This window comes from Anser brachyrhynchus, assembly GCF_964034855.1.
Source record: "Anser brachyrhynchus genome assembly, chromosome: 3".
Classification (NCBI taxonomy): Eukaryota; Metazoa; Chordata; class Aves; order Anseriformes; family Anatidae; genus Anser; species Anser brachyrhynchus.
The window spans coordinates 28,758,333-28,776,863 of record NC_137696.1 but is presented as its reverse complement, the minus strand read 5'-3'; the positions used below and the strand labels follow the sequence as shown (position 1 = coordinate 28,776,863).

Below are 18,531 nucleotides of genomic sequence, written 5' to 3'. Positions count from 1 at the left end.
TACCTTTCTATGACTTCTTTATCTGTTCAGCTTAGACATACCCTGCAGCACAGTTCCTTGAAGCCCCATTCTTGCCTGCTATACACCGTGTCAAAGAATCTAAAAATGGATTCTGAACTTTCTGTACATCATTGCAACTACAAGGATATGACTCAGGCAAGATTGTAGGAAGAGGCAGTATCTTTTATTACTTGATCTAGTAAAATACATTTGTAAAATACATTTCTTCTCCCAATAGGCTTTTCCTAATGTCTTTAATAGAAAAATATACCGTACAGTCATTATGTGATTCCTAATTAACAAGAACTGGCTCCAAATTGTTCTGCTTAAGATGTATTGGCCTGCACTGCACTAAGCTGAAATCTTTCATTCAGTAACTTTAGTAACAGCATGACCATTTGCTGTGTGCTTCTCAGAGGTACAGATCACTGAATTCTGCGCTGTTGCCATGAAATCAATCAATCCTGTCACCTGCTGGATCATTCTGCCAGCTTAGTCAGTTCCCTGAAAAGGTTTCATTTCTGAAATGGAAAATTCAGGTGAAGATTGCTGCTTTAGCTGTCTGTGATTAAACTACTTGTAAAAAATAGCAGTGTCCTCCAGTATTTGTGTTTTGCACAGAAGGCATTCCTGAGGATGTTTCCAAACAGAAAAGAAATACCTTTCTGAAAAGATGTGGTTTTGCAAAATTCCTCCTTATTTCTAGGGAGAAATCTGCCTCTACGTAGGGAACTTTAGACAGTATTCAAGAAGATAAAAAGGTTAAACATTAAAAAAAAAGACTTGGAAATAAAAAAAAAAAAATCCTCTCCCATTCTCTCATGAAGGTATTTCATGGGTATACCATAAGTATCCAGAACATACCTAGATCAATATTGCAATATTAGTACTGGGGTGCTGCAATGGTAGTTAAAGCACAAAAACATGTAATGTTTAGTGAGCCTGAGGTATCGTTGTCCAGAAGACCTGGGGACACAGTGTACGGGGACATGGGAGGTGCAACATGGAGAGAGGAGGCCCAGAAGACATCCTACAGAGTGTAGGGCCCCATTTTAATCCTCACCTGAAATGGTGTCCTTAGTCCTGCGTTTCTGAGGTGAAAGGCATGTTGGTCACATCCCAGGAGAAACGCCGACCTGTTACCTAACCTCTGCAGCTTCACTTCAGCCAGAATCACGGATTCTGCTGTTTAATCTCTCCACAAGCTAGCTCTGAAAATTGTGCTGGCAGGAAGCAATCGGTTGGTTTGAGTGGACATAAATTTTTTGTCAGGATTATTCAGCGCAGAAAATGAAAGCACAGTGAGGCAAAGTCACTTGGTAGGCCAGAGGGGTATGGCCTCTAAATCTCTCCCAATGACAGTCCAAAGGCTTTGTGTATTGCTTTACATATTTGAAACAGTCTCCAAGATTTCACTGTCAAAATCTATAGTGTTCTGATGAATTAGGCCTTTCCTCCCACGGTCCCCCACCTTCAAATTTTTGCCCGCTCTCTCTCTCTCTCTCTCTCTCTCTCTCTCTGAAGGTATACTAAATATGCTTTGAGGTTTCAGATAAATTTGGAACGTTTTTATTTATAATTTTAATTAGTAGACATCAGAGGACCTGACCCCTTTTATAATAACTGGAAGGGTTGAATAATTGAGGTCAGAGTAGTCAAGGTCAAAATATGTTGCTTAATGTACGTCTTACAATTATCTAGTACTGACTTTATAACGTCACAGATGTTAAACTACAAAATGTTCAGAACTCAAAGATCTATTTTTTTCTCTATAAAGAAATTAAACTTTTTAAAATTTTTTTTTTAACTGAAAATTATTAACATCATAGTGACATAACATTTCATGTAGTTGCAGTACATCTGCTCCTGTTTAGGTCTATTCACATGAGCAATAATACTTAGGATAAAGCTGCTTCTGTCTTTAATACAGGATCTGTTATGCCATGAGAGGTTCAATGCCTGCAACAAGCACAATTACATAACGGTGCTTCATCCACAGTATCTACTGGTATGCATTAGTCAACAAGAGGCATGCACTCATAGGAATCAATGTTCCTCTTAACATCGTGCATCCGAGAGATGAACAGACAGACACCCCCATGAAAATGGGTCCAAGGAGCAGGTGACATGTCTTAAGACAATTTAAGACATTTTTTCTCATTCCCTCTGAAAGGAAGAACGAGAACATCTCTGTTTCCTTATGCTGTTTTCAAATGTTAATATATAGAACAGGCTATTATACCATTATAAAAGCTCTTAAATCATGGTGTTACTTCTGCAGTGATAAATGCAGGAAAGAAGAAGGAGAAACTGGTCTGCCTGCAGTCCTGTTCAGTAGCACTGGTTCCAGCAAAGATGTACTACTGACAGCAATATAGCTAGTGCGGCTGGGGACTTACCAGAAACAGCTTAAGATATGTTTCAGAGCAGAAGATGAGTACTTACACATGCTTGAGCCAATCTAACTAAACCACTGCATGCTTGTACATAATTATTTCTACAAAGCTGTTTCCTATCTCTTACATTCAAATTAGCTGCTTCAGTCAAGTAATTATTTTTCTTCAGATTTGTGGAAAGAACAAGCTAGAAGTAAGGTGCTTCTATCAGAAAAGGGTAAAAGGCAGCAAGAGACAAATTGTACTACGAACACTATAGGCCCCCTAGCAAGGAACAGTTCAAAAGAGGGCAGGGCAGAACATTAAATTTGCTTCTGAATGGGCCACAAACCTGATAAAAGTGAATATTGAGTACTTGTCCCATAACCTTGTTAACCACATCAGTGAGCACTCCAGACCCCTGTCCTGTAGTCTGCTTAGATTTTCTTCTCTGCACTTTTCTTCTGCTGATTTTTGGCACAATTCTACCAGTGTCAGTGGCGATGGGAGCACAGGTATGAACAAGACTACTGGCATTTTAATTGTCGTGTGGCCAAGACCTGAGCAGAGTTAGGTGAAAAAGTGGTTAAACCATCATATCAAGGTGTTGTTTCATGAGCCCACCTGGATTTAATCAGGACACCAGAGGAAGTTCCCTCCAGCTCTGTGGGTGGTAACCTCTTCCACCAGTGTGGTTAGGTCTGGCAAGTGTCATCAGTCAGCTCCTGCTGCCTTCGTTCTCAGCCTGGTGTATTCACACCAACTGAAATCAGGGCCTGTTTGAGTCCACAAGCACACTTACTGCTGTCTCTTAGTCTAGTCCTATGTAACAACCATCATCACAACAACAGGACGTATCTTCAGTCCTGATTCTGGAAGATATGGGTGTTAAAGGATTTCAGATGAACAACATTTAGCCCTCTCACAAAAGCACAACGCTACTATTGTGACTATAGTTAGTTTAACAAGAATCATAATTAAGATCAATGCAACCTGAAGCATGATAGGACACATTACAAGGAGCCAGAAATGAACTCCAAGTCATAGCACAACCTATTCAATTGTCAGGTGTAACAACAGGAGCCTTATTGTATGGGCTTGTTCTAATTCACTTTGAGCCTGTAGTCTGTCAAACTGCTATGTGGTGCTGCCTTAGAGCATTCTTTAATTAGTACCACGTACAGTAATTGCAATGCAATTGAATAACTTACAGACTGAGCATCCTTACAACCTTATTTACAACTATGAGCTGTCTCTAAAGAATCGCTGAAGAAGCTAAAGCATTAAGCTGATACCCCTTTTGCTAGATTGTGATGTGCACGAAAGACTGGACTGTTGAAAAGCAGCAATTCTCTACAGTTCCTTTTTTTTTTTTAGTACTTTTAGCCTTCTTTACCTTCTATAGGAAGTAATGCAGCAATTAGAAGGAACAAGTATATCTGTTAGCAAAATGTATTTTCTTTTTCCTCCTGACTTGCAGATGCTGAAGCATTTTTAAAATAATCTTGCACTAAATTTCCTAGGTAGGCACCACACTGCATTTTGTCATCATAATATGTACTTCCAGTACCAAGTAAGGGTTATTGCTATAACCTCAAGGTTTCCTACTACTCATACAGTGCTGCAAAGCAAAGAATTTTTTGCTTCTGCAGTTTTGTTCATTTAGCTGTGGCTCTCGCCTTTCTTAGTATACAGCTTATTTCTGACTCATCTTCTGAGCTTACAAAATACAAGATAAAAATAGGTTATTGTTCCATCTAAATTCCCATAATCCTTGTACGCATTAAAAATAAAGTCATGTAACTGTTCTTAGTCAGGATTGCACTAATCAGTGCAATTGGCACTTCTGACCTTGTGATATCTACCCTTAATACACTCAGGTTTGCTGTGCTGCCTGAACTACCGTACGCAGCATATATAATACCTCCTTACACAACAAAGTGCTAGAGAGAGACATGCAAGCCAGAAAACAAGTGTCAATAACTTTTTGCATAATAATAAGAATTTTTTTCCACATTTTCACTCTTTGGCTTAGCTGAATATTTTGGATTTATTTTCATATAGTAAATTAAATGGCCACATAAAAATCAGAGACCAAATTTCATAGATGCTTTAGAGAGCCAGGACTATTGCTCAGTCAGTGACTGATTTAGGGTATTCAGGGTAGCTGCACATTGGTTTCTATAAACATCAGCTCGTGCCTCAAAGATTTCAGGGGGATGCAAGCAGAAGCTTAGAATTAACCTTGAGCGGTTTGTTAAAGGGTTTTTTTTTATTTTTATTTTTTTTTTACATAGACAAAGATTAGGATGAAGGAAGTAAATACTCTTAAATTCTCTGATTGCTTAGAAACTACCTTATGGAACCATTTTATCTTTTTAGGATTCTTCCTTATGCAAGGAAGCTAAATGTGTATTTCTGTGCAGGGGATAAAGAACCGTTGGCAGTAGTCTATTAGTAGCTAGTAGTAGCTGCTAACGTATTTACTGTTTGATTTATATATGTTTCACTGGAGTCAGGATATCGCTAATGGTAAATCCATTAATAAATCTAACCTTGCCATCAAGATGTATTTAAATTAATATTTAAATGAATTACACTGACAGGACGATCAGTTCTCTGAATGTTATAATAACAAGCAGAAGGAGGTTAACTGTGCAGGTGATAAAGCTACAGGAATGAGAGCAGAAGTTTAAATAGTTGGCTCAGAGTAATCCCAGTCATTGTAGACTTGACAGAGGTATATAAACCTAGGAAAGGTAAACAGAAAAAAAAACAAATTGGGGATTTTTTATTTTTTAAACTGCTCATTAACACAAGAGGGAAGGAATAACCAATGCAAAGACAGAACACTTAGATCTAATGAAGCTTTTTATGAAACACAGTGGACTCTTGAAAGAGCCTGTAAGTGGCCTGCAGGACTCATTAACCTCCCCAAGCACAAAAATGTATCAGGACTACAAAACAGAACAGACAGTGAGGAGGCAAACTAAAAAGAAAACAAAATTGGGATATAAATTCCAGTGGGCCAGGACACAAGCCAGCTTCTAATGGAAAGGTTAGGAAGAAAAATCCTATATATAGCAAGGTTATTTGACACTTGTCCACTCCAGGGATCCTTACAATTTTCCCTGAGGCACCAGCACTGGCTATTCCTGGTGAGCAGATAATGGCTCAGGCATATCTGGGGGCTGATTCACCGTACAGCTGCTATGAGCTGTGTTTACATAATGAATGAAGGCATTACAATAGTGCCAATATGAAAAATCATTGAAAAGCCTGAAAAAAGTAGTATTTTTCTTGCTATTTGTTGCTATCTCCTGCAGGATCAGAGTCATTGTAAGCCTGTTGTGTTGAGAATTTGTCCAGAGAAGCTGTGGATGCCCCATCCCTGGAGGTGTCCGAGGCCAGGTTGGATGAGCCCCTGGGCAACCTGATCTAGTGGGAGGTGTCCCTGCCCATGGCAGGGGGTTGGAACTGGATGGGCTTTAAAGTCCCTTCCAACCCAAACCATTCTGTGATCCTATGAATTTAAAAGCCTTAAAAGAGAATTGGTAATCTAGTTACAAGCAAAATAGTAAGTTCCATAGACTTTCAGACCAAAAACTAATCATGATAACATCTAGTCTAGTAATCTGCATAATGTAGGTCACAACCTCCTGGTGTAGTAATTAGGGTAAACAGTACCTACTCCTATTTCAGCTCTGTAGTAAAATATTTAAGTTGACAGTTTTAACTTCAAGACTGAAGAACCGAATACATACCTGTCAGGATAGCTTCTTCCGCACAGAACTGCTGCACCTTATGGCTTTTCTTCTCAGACTATGTAGTCCATGAGTGAAAGTACCTACAGAGGACTTGTACATAATACAATTTTATTTTACCTTCCATGGGATAAAATAAACAGGCTAGACTTCGTTCTTCCACTAACTTTTTCCAGATTACCTTCGTAGCTTTAACTAGCTGTCTGGGGTCTTTTTTGGATTTTGGTACAATTTCATTTCAGCTTCTTGGACGGAAAAAAAGCCAAAATGTATTCAATGACTAATGCTAAACTCCACCTTGGACAACTGAACTTGTGCATGTGCCACATGGCTATAGGTGTCACAGGCAACCTTCGGAGACTGTCCTCCCGTGCGTGTTCTTCTGTCCACTTAGCAAATACCTACTTGTCTACAAAACGTACTACTTTTCTCAAGGTTAAATAACTATAGTGTAAACACAAAGCACATACCAAACCTCATTAGTATTACTGGAAGGCAATGGTTGGAGAAACAAAATCCATCTGCTTCAAGTGACACAGGAATCAATACTCAGTATTGGAATAAGCAGAAGTAGGAGAACATTTATTTGCCAGAGATTAATCCAGCACTGGTTAATCCATGTTGTTTCAGCAACTATTACTGCAGACTTGTGGGCAATAAATAGAGCTTAGTTGTAAGCAATGACATTAAATGAATTTAGAGACAATGAATTAAAATAATATTAATATTTTGTCATCAGTTTTGACTACAAAACTTCCTGGAAAAACAGCCCCACCCTAATTATAGCCTGTGAGGTTCAACTCTGAAGTCTCTGAATTTGTGCTTGTCAAGTGTAGACCCCATAATTCACTGGTTGTGGTGTAACAGAGCAGAGCACTGCACATACAACAATGTTCCACTTTTTATTTTTTATTTTTTAACCAGTTGTCAGGGAGGATTTGGTCAAAATAGTGGACAAATAAAACCAAATCCCAGAGCCAACAATTCTGTTCCACAAGTTTAAGTTTGCCGCAGTGAAGTTGTCTCATCCAGTGGAAAGCACTCTTTTCTTTTTCAGAGGATGCACAACTCCATGACCATGTGCACTTCAAGCCACAAGTGCAGAGGGACAGTCCCAGTCTGCTAGGTATGGGTTTCTCCACTTCAGGTGCTTGCTGACAAGCACAATCCCCACGTGTCAGCTTAAGAGAAACACAGAGATGAAGGAACACAACAGCAGCAGGAAAAACAAAAACAAACAAAACACAAACAAAACCAAAACCCACCAAACCCAACGAAACAACCAAAAAATACAACAACTACGTGAATACAACCAACCAACAGCTTCAGCGTTCTCAAGGGTATAAAAAGCCTGTAGGGAAAAGAAAACCCAGCGACTTCACCTTAGAGAACAGTAGTGGCAGGTTTGGGGTTTCCCAGTGCTCCTGTACCTATCGCCCTCACCTCGCTAAAGGAGATGCGTGCAAGGAGAGGGAACCAGGTCAGCTGTCTGGATACGGTGGTGGGAGGTGAGGATGTGACAGACGGGAGTTCGGCAGCAGCGTTTACACCGTCGCGTCTGAATCTGAAGTTTCAGCCTCTAATCTCGTTTGATAGAGTCTCCTGAAGGGGGAGCCAGTGGATGAAGAGGAATGAGTGATTCTTCCTTAAAACCAAGACTGGGGCAAAAGGAAAGAAAACTTCAGAAGGCCCCAGGGTGTGGCAAGCAGACAAGTTAGAGAGCCACTGCTCAGAGCAGGGAGCATGCAGTTTCAGCAAAGAGGCAGCTGCAAGGAACAGCGAGCATCCCGAGGAGGAGGAGACAAATTTTCTAAGGGAGTGGGCAGCATGTTTTATCTCAAGTCAGCCTGCCAGCCATACCTAGTCCAGAAAGGAAAACAGATAGGGCAGAAAAAATGGTTTATTAACTTTTCTGTTCTGTCTTGCTTTTGAGTCAATATTCAACATATGGTCCCATTAATGCCATAGACAGAAATCCTACCGCGCTCTGCTGCTACTTGGCCTATCTACCTAAAGAGCCAAGTCTGCCCTTTTATTTATTTATATTTAGTTACAATGGAAACTTGCATTCAGTCATTGGTTGTCAATGTCTCCATTCTTTCTGCTGTCACTGCCTCCTGGGATGACTCCTCTTCCTGATGAACTCTTCCACGATCTCTCGTGGCTAGATATATAACCTTCCTTTTGCCTCTGTTACGATGCTTACTGTCAAACACACATTTTACAAAGTGATTTGGACTACTCAATGACTTATCCTCATAAACAACAAATTGATAGAATAAAAAATGTTCATTTAATCTCATTTATGAAGATATATTGTATATCACTGATCTGCAGAGAATTATACTAGTTAACTGCAAACCGAAAATTTCTCTTCAAAATGCAGTCTTTTATCAAACCAGCCACTTAACTCAGTACAAAACCAGTCTGACACTTGAAAGGACAACCAAAGAGAACTTTTCCTTATTGCCCAGAGAATCTAAGGATGCATTGAAAATGTAGGTATTAATGAAGTCTATCTATACAAAGAAATTAATATAAACTTTTTATTTATTTATTTATTGCCAGAAAACGGAGATACTGTGATCGCAAAATTTAAAAAAAAATAATAAAGTGACTACAGATGTAACACACCTGACCACCTCAGCTGCCCGTTTTTACCCACAGGGCACACTGCTGTACCCCACGAGCATCACTCTACAGCCAGAGCTGTTACTGCACCCTCTGTGTAAGAAGGTGGCTGCTTTTAAATCGGCTGGAAAGGTGCGCGCACACTCTGCATGCCAGACAGGCTAAGTGCACCATTTCACAGGAGCCAAAGCTCTCAGAGAGGATGGAAGGGAAGGAGAGAGGCAGGAAGGGAAGGAAGGAGAAAAGCACCTGGAAGTGGAAGCTAATTGCAGCAATTCCCCTTTGCTGTGAACTGGCAAGCCTCTGAATACATTCCACATGGTGATTTTATTTTAGGATCAGCAAGAGATGTTTCTTTGTACACAGGCGTACGCGCATGTGACATGACATTCACATACCTTTTTATTTGCTGCCTCAGCTGAAATTAAGAATATTTTCAAAAACAAAACAAGCAAAAACCCGCACGACAGTTACCAGAAAAGTAAAAATACAAGATAGAGTCCTGAGAGATAAAAATTTATTTATATCTGATCAGCATGTCATGATATGGTCACAACTCATACAGCTGACATTCTCATAGCCAAAAGAAGGATTTTTTATGTTTTTTAAAAATACATTTTTCTTTCCAGCAGGAAAGATTTTTAAAACATTTCATACTAGGCAGGAATTAAAAACAATGGCTTTTTCAATATGACAACACAGCTGGTAAGCAGTGGATCTCCCACCAGTGCCTTATATTTAGATTTCAAATTTTCCCTCCCCGATTCCCCCCACCCCTCACAAAAAACACCACACAGGAAAACAGGACGAAACCCAGAAGGGAAACAAAGAGGTAGACATAACTACAACCACTGCGCAGTTTTGCGAGATGCCTTACTGTGCTCCAAGGAGTTCCTTTTCTTGGTACTCTGAGAGCTATCCTTAGCGAGCTGTCCCAGGCCACAGAACGAAGGGTGCCGTCCCGCTCTATATTGCTTTGCCTAGCTGAACTTGTTTAAAAGCAGACTGCTCCGTTAAAAAAAAAAATATATGCATCTACAAAACAATTACAGCCTTGCTCACAAAAAGGTTGGATTCGTTTCTTTCTTGGATGGCAGCAGTCCAGGGATGATGGGGGCCCAGGTCCTGCTGTTGGTGCTGCCTGAACTCTCACAGACTTCAAGGGGAATCATTGCCACGCAGTGCCCTGCGCAGAAACTCTGCGGTCTTGGTGCCGGAGAAGTTTCCAGCAGGTGCTTGAGCAGGCAAGGACAGCAGAAGCTGCTTCTGCCCTACTGCTCCGCTCCTCCCCTTAAACCACTTCTGGCACAGAAGGATTTCTCTGTATCCTTCCTGAGAGCTCTACAAGCAACATTATCACTTAAATTAACACTCACGCTGTATGGTGAACTAAAGTGTTATCCTACTATTTGTAGTGCTCGTGGCAAGCACAATGGAGACTGTGCATCTATTAGATACAACCACAATAAATACAACCCTCAAACAAAATCATCTCCGCTGTTAAGGATTAGAAGCACATGAAATAATCTTGAAAAAAAATCAACTTTATTTTGCGACACACAAAAAATGGGAAAAAACACCTAATAATCTCTGTGGAGAAATGCTTCTTCTGGTATTCTACATTTGTGAAAGACATCTTGGCTGCTGGAAAGACTTGGTAAAAAATGCAATGAAATAAATTCAGTAAAATAAATCCAAACACAACCATCCCTTTGCAGAATCACAGAGACTCACTAGAGGCTTCTGCATCCATTTTATCATACAGAACAAAATGCAAGTAACACAGGAGGGAAGGAGAAAATTGGAGGCTAAAATAAATGGTATCAAGAAAACTAATTGTTATCATACAAAACAAACAATATTGTAGAGTAACTTTAAAGGAACTAACTTTAACAGGACAGTTGCTCAGTGTATGATTACTTCATTATCCAATGATAAAAGATTTAGCTTTAAAATGTATAGAATTCTTTTAAAGACTTGGTTTGTATCACAGCCAAGTAGTCTACAGTTTTTACACAGAAAAAATAAAGTTGCTCAGAACTGTTCATAATGTATGCAGACTTTTAAAATCAGAGTATGGTTTCAATTTTGCTCTTCCAATTGTCTTTTCTTAAAAAAAGAAGTGTAAAAGCTATCATATATGCAATTTTGCAAAATAACCCTTTATTTCATATGGCTCCATTATTTCCAAACAATACAGTACCCCAGATGTATAATTACTTTGTGTGATTGTATCAGATCAACAACCGAACCTCCAGCTGACTATCACAGAACGCACCCATTCCCAGACTCATGATTTGGAAATCCCAGTTTTAAGTACCTTTGGTCCCAACATTTTATGACAAGGCAAAGTGGAGCAGTTGAATCCTGTCACACACAGTGATCGGTATATCTGTATTAACTTGTACAAACAAGTGAAAAAGTTAACAGCACTTTATGGCAATGTCAGACAGGAAAAAAACAACAATTACATCATTTGCAAAACAACTGAATAATGAACAGTACCACAGTGGTTGCTGGATTCTTAATGCAGTAAGATGCATCTTATTTTTGATGCTGAGCATGTAAGAGGGAGAAGGAAGCTTTTAGTTTTCTGGTGAGCAAGGTAAATTGCAATCTTTCTTCTCAAAATCTGATGAGAGCAACTTAAAAAAAAAAGTCCCTCCTGCAAGAGACATTGTTGAAATACTTGCTACAACCATACATAAAATACAAGAGAATCTGTAAGGAAGGTACACTCAAAGGGCACTGAAATAAAAACACTGCTCTTTTTGAAGGGGCAGATATTCTTCATATAACGGGACTCAAAGAGCTAAACTATTAGGACTTGCATTGTTTCACTTTTAACCTGTTTATGAAAAATTAAACATAGAAACTTACAAATGTTGTGTGCAACCCCAGCAGAGAAACGTCTTTATTCACAATAAACTTAACTATCTTCTCGCTTGTGCGCGCAACAATTATTTCTCTTTACCTTTCTCATCCTGTCACTTTATACATTCTTCCATAATATTTCTCCTAATACAAATTCAAAGATACAGTAATTAACCATTTTGTGATCAACTGTACGGTTCATTAACATCACTTTTATAAAATGCATCGCGAGCTCTTCAGAAGAGGAAACCCACGGATGCTGCAGCAAAATGCTCGCTACAACTCCACCACCAGCCAACTCCCAGCAGGCAGAACCGAACTGCAACCAACAGGAATTTATGTTCTACAAACCAGCCTGCTAAGCTCCAGTCTTCACCAGCATGGTATTTTTAGCACAGAATCTCTCAGATATTGTATACATTTTATGTTTTTCCCTTAATAGAACAACTTCTCTGTAACAAAGTAGCATCCAAATTCGTGCTGGGAGGGTGCTTTGGGTTTTGTTAACAACAGTTTCATTCCACTGTCATCTACAGTGACTCAGCCGCAGAGAGAGACAACATCAGGCTCTCTTCACATTTTCCAGTGCAGGCAGGAAAAGAAGCCTAGGACCTAACACTATGTACTCACCCTATCAAAACAACAATCAGTGCTTGCAAACAAATGTCTTGCAATAGTAAGAAGTATAAAGGAACTAACTGAAAATGCACAGGACCAGATAAATCAAAGGATTATCTGAAACATTATTGCGCATTACTAATTTCTTCAGGCAGCATGTGAACGCTCACTATTGACTGTAATCCACTGGAAGAAAAAAAAAAACAACAACAAAAAACTGCATTTGAAAAAACAGTATGATCTTACATGGAGTTTACTGGGTCTATAAAGAACCTCCTGATGCAAGTTACTGCTGTGCAATCTGCTTATATAAACTTCCCTTTTTATATCACTCTAGTCCGTCCTAGCTCAAAATAAAACCAGCTGTATCATGGGCATCTCTGCGGTTCTGATCAAACCACCTGGTGGAGGACAGAAATAATTAGCTCACCATCTGCATTTTGCAGTTTTGAGAGTCTACTTATGCCCACGTGCTGCAGACATAACCACTTACACAGTAATGGCACCGGCTGCCTCAGCACCTGCCTGTAAAACGGCAGATTAAATACATTCATTTTGCCAGCTGTACTTTAGCAAGAGCAACAGGAAAAAAAAAGTATACTCCCAAGACTGCCTCCCTCTTCAGGGCTTTTTAACTCTTTTTAAGTGGATTTTATGTTACACTAGAATTCAGGTGTGTGACTGGGTGTAAATAGGTGGGATTTAGAGACACCTTAAATAAAATATTAAGCTGTAGGCAAACACTGTCCTTTGTCTGTCAGCTAGAGGTACTTTTAAGTCCATGAGGGGACTCTGGGTTCAGGGAAACTTACTATGGTCTAGCATTTTGCAACCATCCTAGTTTTTTGCAACTAGGATAAAACTACTGCTTTTGGGGAGAGATAAGAGGTGGCATATTTGACAAGATTTGACAATCTTTCAATTAAACCAGGAGAATCAGCATTGCCTCATTTTAGTATGCTCTTCGCTCCCCTCTTCCTGACCCCCAGAGGAAACACTTTAAATTTTATTATTTATTTATTTATTTAAATTCAGCACACCACCTACTGATTCCTGTAGCAGGAGAGAGAGAGAGAAGGGGGGGGATCAATATTGCTGATTCAGAGCCAAAACTACTGAGGGCTTACTATGTTCTCAGTAAAATTAGAGTATGAAGTTCTGGCTATCCTGCTAGTATTTAGAGAGATTAATTTTATTTTAGGAACAGCTCTTTCAAATCTGTGTATAATCACATAAACACAATACCAACTAGACCTGCCAGAAGTAAGCCCGTACATCATAGACACCTTTTCAGAAGTATCCTGTATTACACATCTGAAAACGGGACTGGAACTTCTGTTCCAGCTTGCCTTTAAATTCAACTCATTCTTCCACCGTGATTTCTAGCACACTGGTGAGCTAATTAGTACTGCCCTCCATGTAGTTACTCAGAATATTTTGCGTACCTTTTGTTTTTGCAGTAGTATCTTTTTATAATTTATGACAGCTATTATACCTATTTTTTTTTCTTTTTAAGAAACTAGTTTTCCTTCTATTATTCCTTAGCAAAACATTAAGATGGTTGGCATTGAATTATTTAAACTCTCCCACAAGTATATTTAGCACTGTTGCAACTAGCAGGGAGAAAAAGGCCTCTAGAAACCACTCAAAGGTCACCTTGGTGGGACCGCAGTATACAAAATACAAAGGTGGCTAAAAATCACCAGCAGCACCAGCAGACCTTCAGAAACAGCTAGAATTGCTCTGGCTTCCAATGCATGACAGATAAAGCTTTCTCCTACTCCCTAAGATGTGTGTCTTTCCTTCACTGTATTTTCACCTTTAAAAGTGCATTTTGAAAAGTGATAATGATCAATGGGATGCATTCTGAACACAACGGGGAAACAGACCAAGTGACTTTAAGACTTTAATATTCTCCAAGTTTCCTCCTAATACGAGATACTGGTAGCACACAGAATTCGGACGGCTGATGGTAAAACCACAGCAGGGATGGGCTGATTCATCACATGTGGGTAACTTTTAATCACATTATGATGCTGCAATGCTTTTTTTGAGGACTGATTCCTCACAAAGCACACCTGACGCTGAACCTTGCTTGGGTCCTGGTTTTAGATCAACGTGTCTAATACAACAGCTGCTGACTGGGTAGCCTCAAAGTTACCGCCATCAGCTCCGCAGAGTATCTCAGACTCCAGCACAATGAGCTGCAATAAAGTACAAGTTTGTGCAAATGAGGAATCTCTACCACACCAATGCTGTACACACTACTGAAGAGACAAGTTGCTGAATTTTCTGAGCTCTAACTACAATGCCAAGAAATACTTGCAGTGACAGTTTTCTTGTCGCAGACATTCTTCTACGGTGGTTGTACGATTGCACCTTTTGTCCAAATGCTGAATTTGCTTAAGTGTGGGTGAGAGTATACACTTTTTAAAAATACAGACAATTCTTAAAATAATACATCATCAGGTCACTATGTTACTGATCTTCACTTTCAGTGGAGTTTAAAATTTCCCCAGAGAGAGGTAAGAGTCCATCCAGTATTTTCCTTTACTCTTGTATATTCACATTTGCACATACAATATGATATTCATTTGCAAGAGCCTGGATTCCCCCTGTGTCCTCAGGTCCCATTCGACTTTTAAAATAGGCAATGATAAAAATACTGTAAGATGCAGTACCACATACCGCCTGACAAAAATGCAAGTGATTGTATGCCAACTAGCCACAGATTACTGAGGGTCATCGCCCGAGAAACAGCTTTTGTTTGACCCTGCAGTGGAGGGAAAGCTCCTGAAAAAGAAAAGAACACACAGGTAATGCTTTCACAGCAGGAATGACAGGCTTAATGCATTAGTCTTTACCATTGCTACCTGACCCACAACAATGTATTGGTTAGTTTTGTATTATGCTGTACATTTTCAAAATAATCTCCACTATTACCAGTCATCTTCGAGAAAATAAAATAAGTTTTATTATTAAGAGTAACATGCATTTCATTTGGATATAAACTTAAACTTTCCTTAAAAGCAACCATCTTGACAGTATTCAACCTTTGCAAGGAGATCTGACTGACAACTAAAGTCTTCTGGGTTATTTTTATAGTTGCGTTAGTGTCCATATGATCAAACTGAATGGATGCTGCATAAAGCTTCGCAGCTGTTTGGTAATGATTTGGTATACTGTGAGCAACTAAACTCTCAAATTTCCTCTTGAATATGAAGATATACACAAAACCACATATATATATAATATGTATATATACTTTTTTTTCCCCTTACAATAATTTTTATATGTTGTTTGAACATTCATTAGCCAGTCAGGTCACACAGACTAAGGAAGTGCTCTGATTTGCTACTCTGTTTTCTAGAAATAACTTTTGAGATGTCTGTTTGTATGAGAAAGATTGGCAGGAGTTACAGCTGACAATTTAAAAATACATTTTTCCCTATTTTGACTTTTTATGACTTACAACACTAAACTGTGTCCAAATACACCAGAACTTTATGATCATAAGCACACTGTTTGCATATATTTACTTCTGTATATTAAATTATTTGTGTTACATGTTGCTGAGATGCACAAAACCTAGATGATATGAACCACTTTTTTTTGGTTAATTATTTACAGTGGATACAAAAACTAAATATACTAGATGAAGACGTTCTTGCTACAGCATTATAGAGTCCCAGCTACTCAGAGAAGAACAAGAGATGAATGATTCAAACAGAACAGATACAGCATCGTCAATTTTGAATCTTAGAAACCACACAATTTGGGCAATTAGATACCATCAGTAACTTATCTCTGTGCTTCACATTTGCAATCATTGGAGGAATGGCAATCAAGTACTTAAGACAAAGCTTTTCTTTTTGTATGAATGATCTCACATTTAAAAAAATCTTGATGAGTCCCATCCTCCTCTCATTGACACATATTTTCACACATGGGCAGATTTGCCACACCGTTTATTCACCAGTAATTCTCACTGCTGATCTCTTATTTGCCCACTCTACACTACATTTCTTCTTCCATGGCTCATCTGTTTTTCTGTACCAACACTGACCTTTGGTTTAAATAACTCCTTGCTCCTCAGACCTGACAGCAACTGCCTCTTCCCCTTCCTCCTCTCCCAAGCCAACTTGTGTCTTACAGGGAAAACGATCCTTCACTTTGCTAGACGAGCACTTTCAGTTGTCCTTCCCAGAAACAACTCCTCCTTCCCCTCTGTCATCTTAGCACCTATTACCTTCCCCTCTTCCCCGTTCAACTCATGTTTCTTGACAGATCTATATGCAGAATTTCCAGATGAGGTTTCAGATCTGGTACAGTGGAAAAAGTATTTCTGTACCACTACTGAAAATACCCTCCTGCTGCCCTGTAGGATGACATTGCTTACTTTTTTTAGTTACATCAGATCAGTTGGCTTATGATCAGAATGAACAAGGAGTGTGATGTCTTCAGTATACAATTATTCGTTTCCAGTGTTTTTTGTTTTAAAACTAGTCTCCAAGTGCTAAGTAATCCCATTTGTGTAACTGCTTTATTCAAGGTTATCCCACTCAAGAGAAATCATGCAATTGCCAATATAAGTTTTCCATTAACTGCTAGGAATATTTGTGTTGTTCATACCTACAGACATTTACTGTAAATAGTTTTAATTTCATAAATGAAATTTGTAAAATGTACCTATAAGAAAGAATGGGACAGAATGAAGAATTCATCTTCAAATTTTAAGACTTTTCTTTTAAAGACATCAAATATTACAGGTTTTCCCTAGATCAATTGAAGTCCTTACTAGTTAGCAATACTGCAAAAAGGGAAAAAGTGTTTTAGGCACAGATTCTTCTTCTTCCCAAATAAAAATACTCCAAAAGAATGTATTCCTATTGATGATAAGAGATTATATATTATATATTTATATATAATTATATATTATATATACCAGTAACAAGCTCTTGACATTTCAAGTAGCCTTAAATGTTACTCGGGCTTAAAACAAATAGTTCACCAAATAAAAATATTTTAATTTCATAATGAAAGTTACTACCTGAAGTAAACCTTACGAACTCAGACAAGTTCTCAAGCAGCATGTATTACAAAGTCAAAATGCTGCCACATCCCCACGTCTTAAAAATGCACTAACTTGAGACAATGCAACGCGCCCCTAAAAAAGCCTAAAAAGCAAGTTGCCGGGCAGCTTCAGGGATTCCCTTCATATTAGTCCTTGGGACTGGTGGGGTTTTCCAAAAACTGCAATAGCACGTTTGCAGTAAACCACGACAACAAAAGCAAATGCAAGTAAGTTCTCAACTGGCTTAATTAGTAGTAACTTTAAATTATGCTAATTTATGCCTAATAAGGTTCTGTGTCATAGCATTTACATTTATAGCGCCTTATTAATTCATGCTCATTACCCAGTAAATTACAACCAATCATCCTATTTTTGAAGCACATTCCAAGGAGTATGTCTGATTATATTCATTATACTGTTTGAAATTCTGGTCTAGTTAGGTTTTTAGGCATGACCATGTTATTGGAATAGTATTCGTGAAATAATGTCTCAATAACAACAATTCCTTACATCCTATTGACTATACTTTTAGGCAGATTCACAAAGTTATTTGTCTAATATATGCATCTGGATGCAAGTTACACAGCAGAGTCTGACTTTGGCTATCAATTCTGGTTGAATGACAGCAGTATTTCATACAGCACAGTACAACGCTGGGTTGCTAACGAATTCAATTAAGCAATCATTTTAAGCAGTAGAATTGATAAATTAAGCACTCAAAATGGAATCAAAACAGTTATTGCAGTAAATCATCTAACAGAAGTAACATCTTTGATTAGTCACTCTGGAATATTAAACTCAGTTGATTCAACAGACTGTATTTTTCCTCAGCAGTTGTTGTAATCACTAAGGGATTTATTTTTCTTCAAAAACACATTGCATTATTTCATCTGGAGTCTTTCTACTCAGTCTGTTTGACAAACTTCCTTTCCTGTATGTTTAAACAAAACTGTATTTTTTACTCTCTGGAATTTCTTTTTTATTGTAATAAGTTCCTCTGGTCTGTGCTCTGAAAGCACGCCCACAGCCATTAACTGGATGGAAAAAAAAAAAAAAAGAGCCTTGGGGAAACACCTCCCCAGTTAAGCATTTACCTGGTATTTTAAATCACATTATTTGCCAGTATCCCTTCAGTAATGTTATTAATGGCCCAAATCTATTTAGATCTCTCTGATCTATTAACACTGAAAGTATG

The 18,531-nt window shown here is 38.6% G+C and overlaps 1 protein-coding gene across 4 annotated transcripts in view; it reads right to left on the bottom strand.

The window, feature by feature from the left end:
• Nucleotides 1-9,270: 9,270 nt before the first annotated feature.
• LPGAT1 (lysophosphatidylglycerol acyltransferase 1) overlaps nucleotides 9,271-18,531 on the bottom strand; it is a 67,997-nt gene continuing 58,736 nt past the window's right edge. For all 4 annotated transcript variants that reach the window (XM_080586308.1, XM_080586309.1, XM_080586311.1 and 1 more), the window contains one exon: nucleotides 9,271-15,055. In XM_080586308.1, coding sequence (XP_080442434.1) covers nucleotides 14,904-15,055 — 152 coding nt within the window. In that variant the 3' untranslated portion in view covers nucleotides 9,271-14,903. The remainder of the gene's footprint in view (nucleotides 15,056-18,531) is intronic.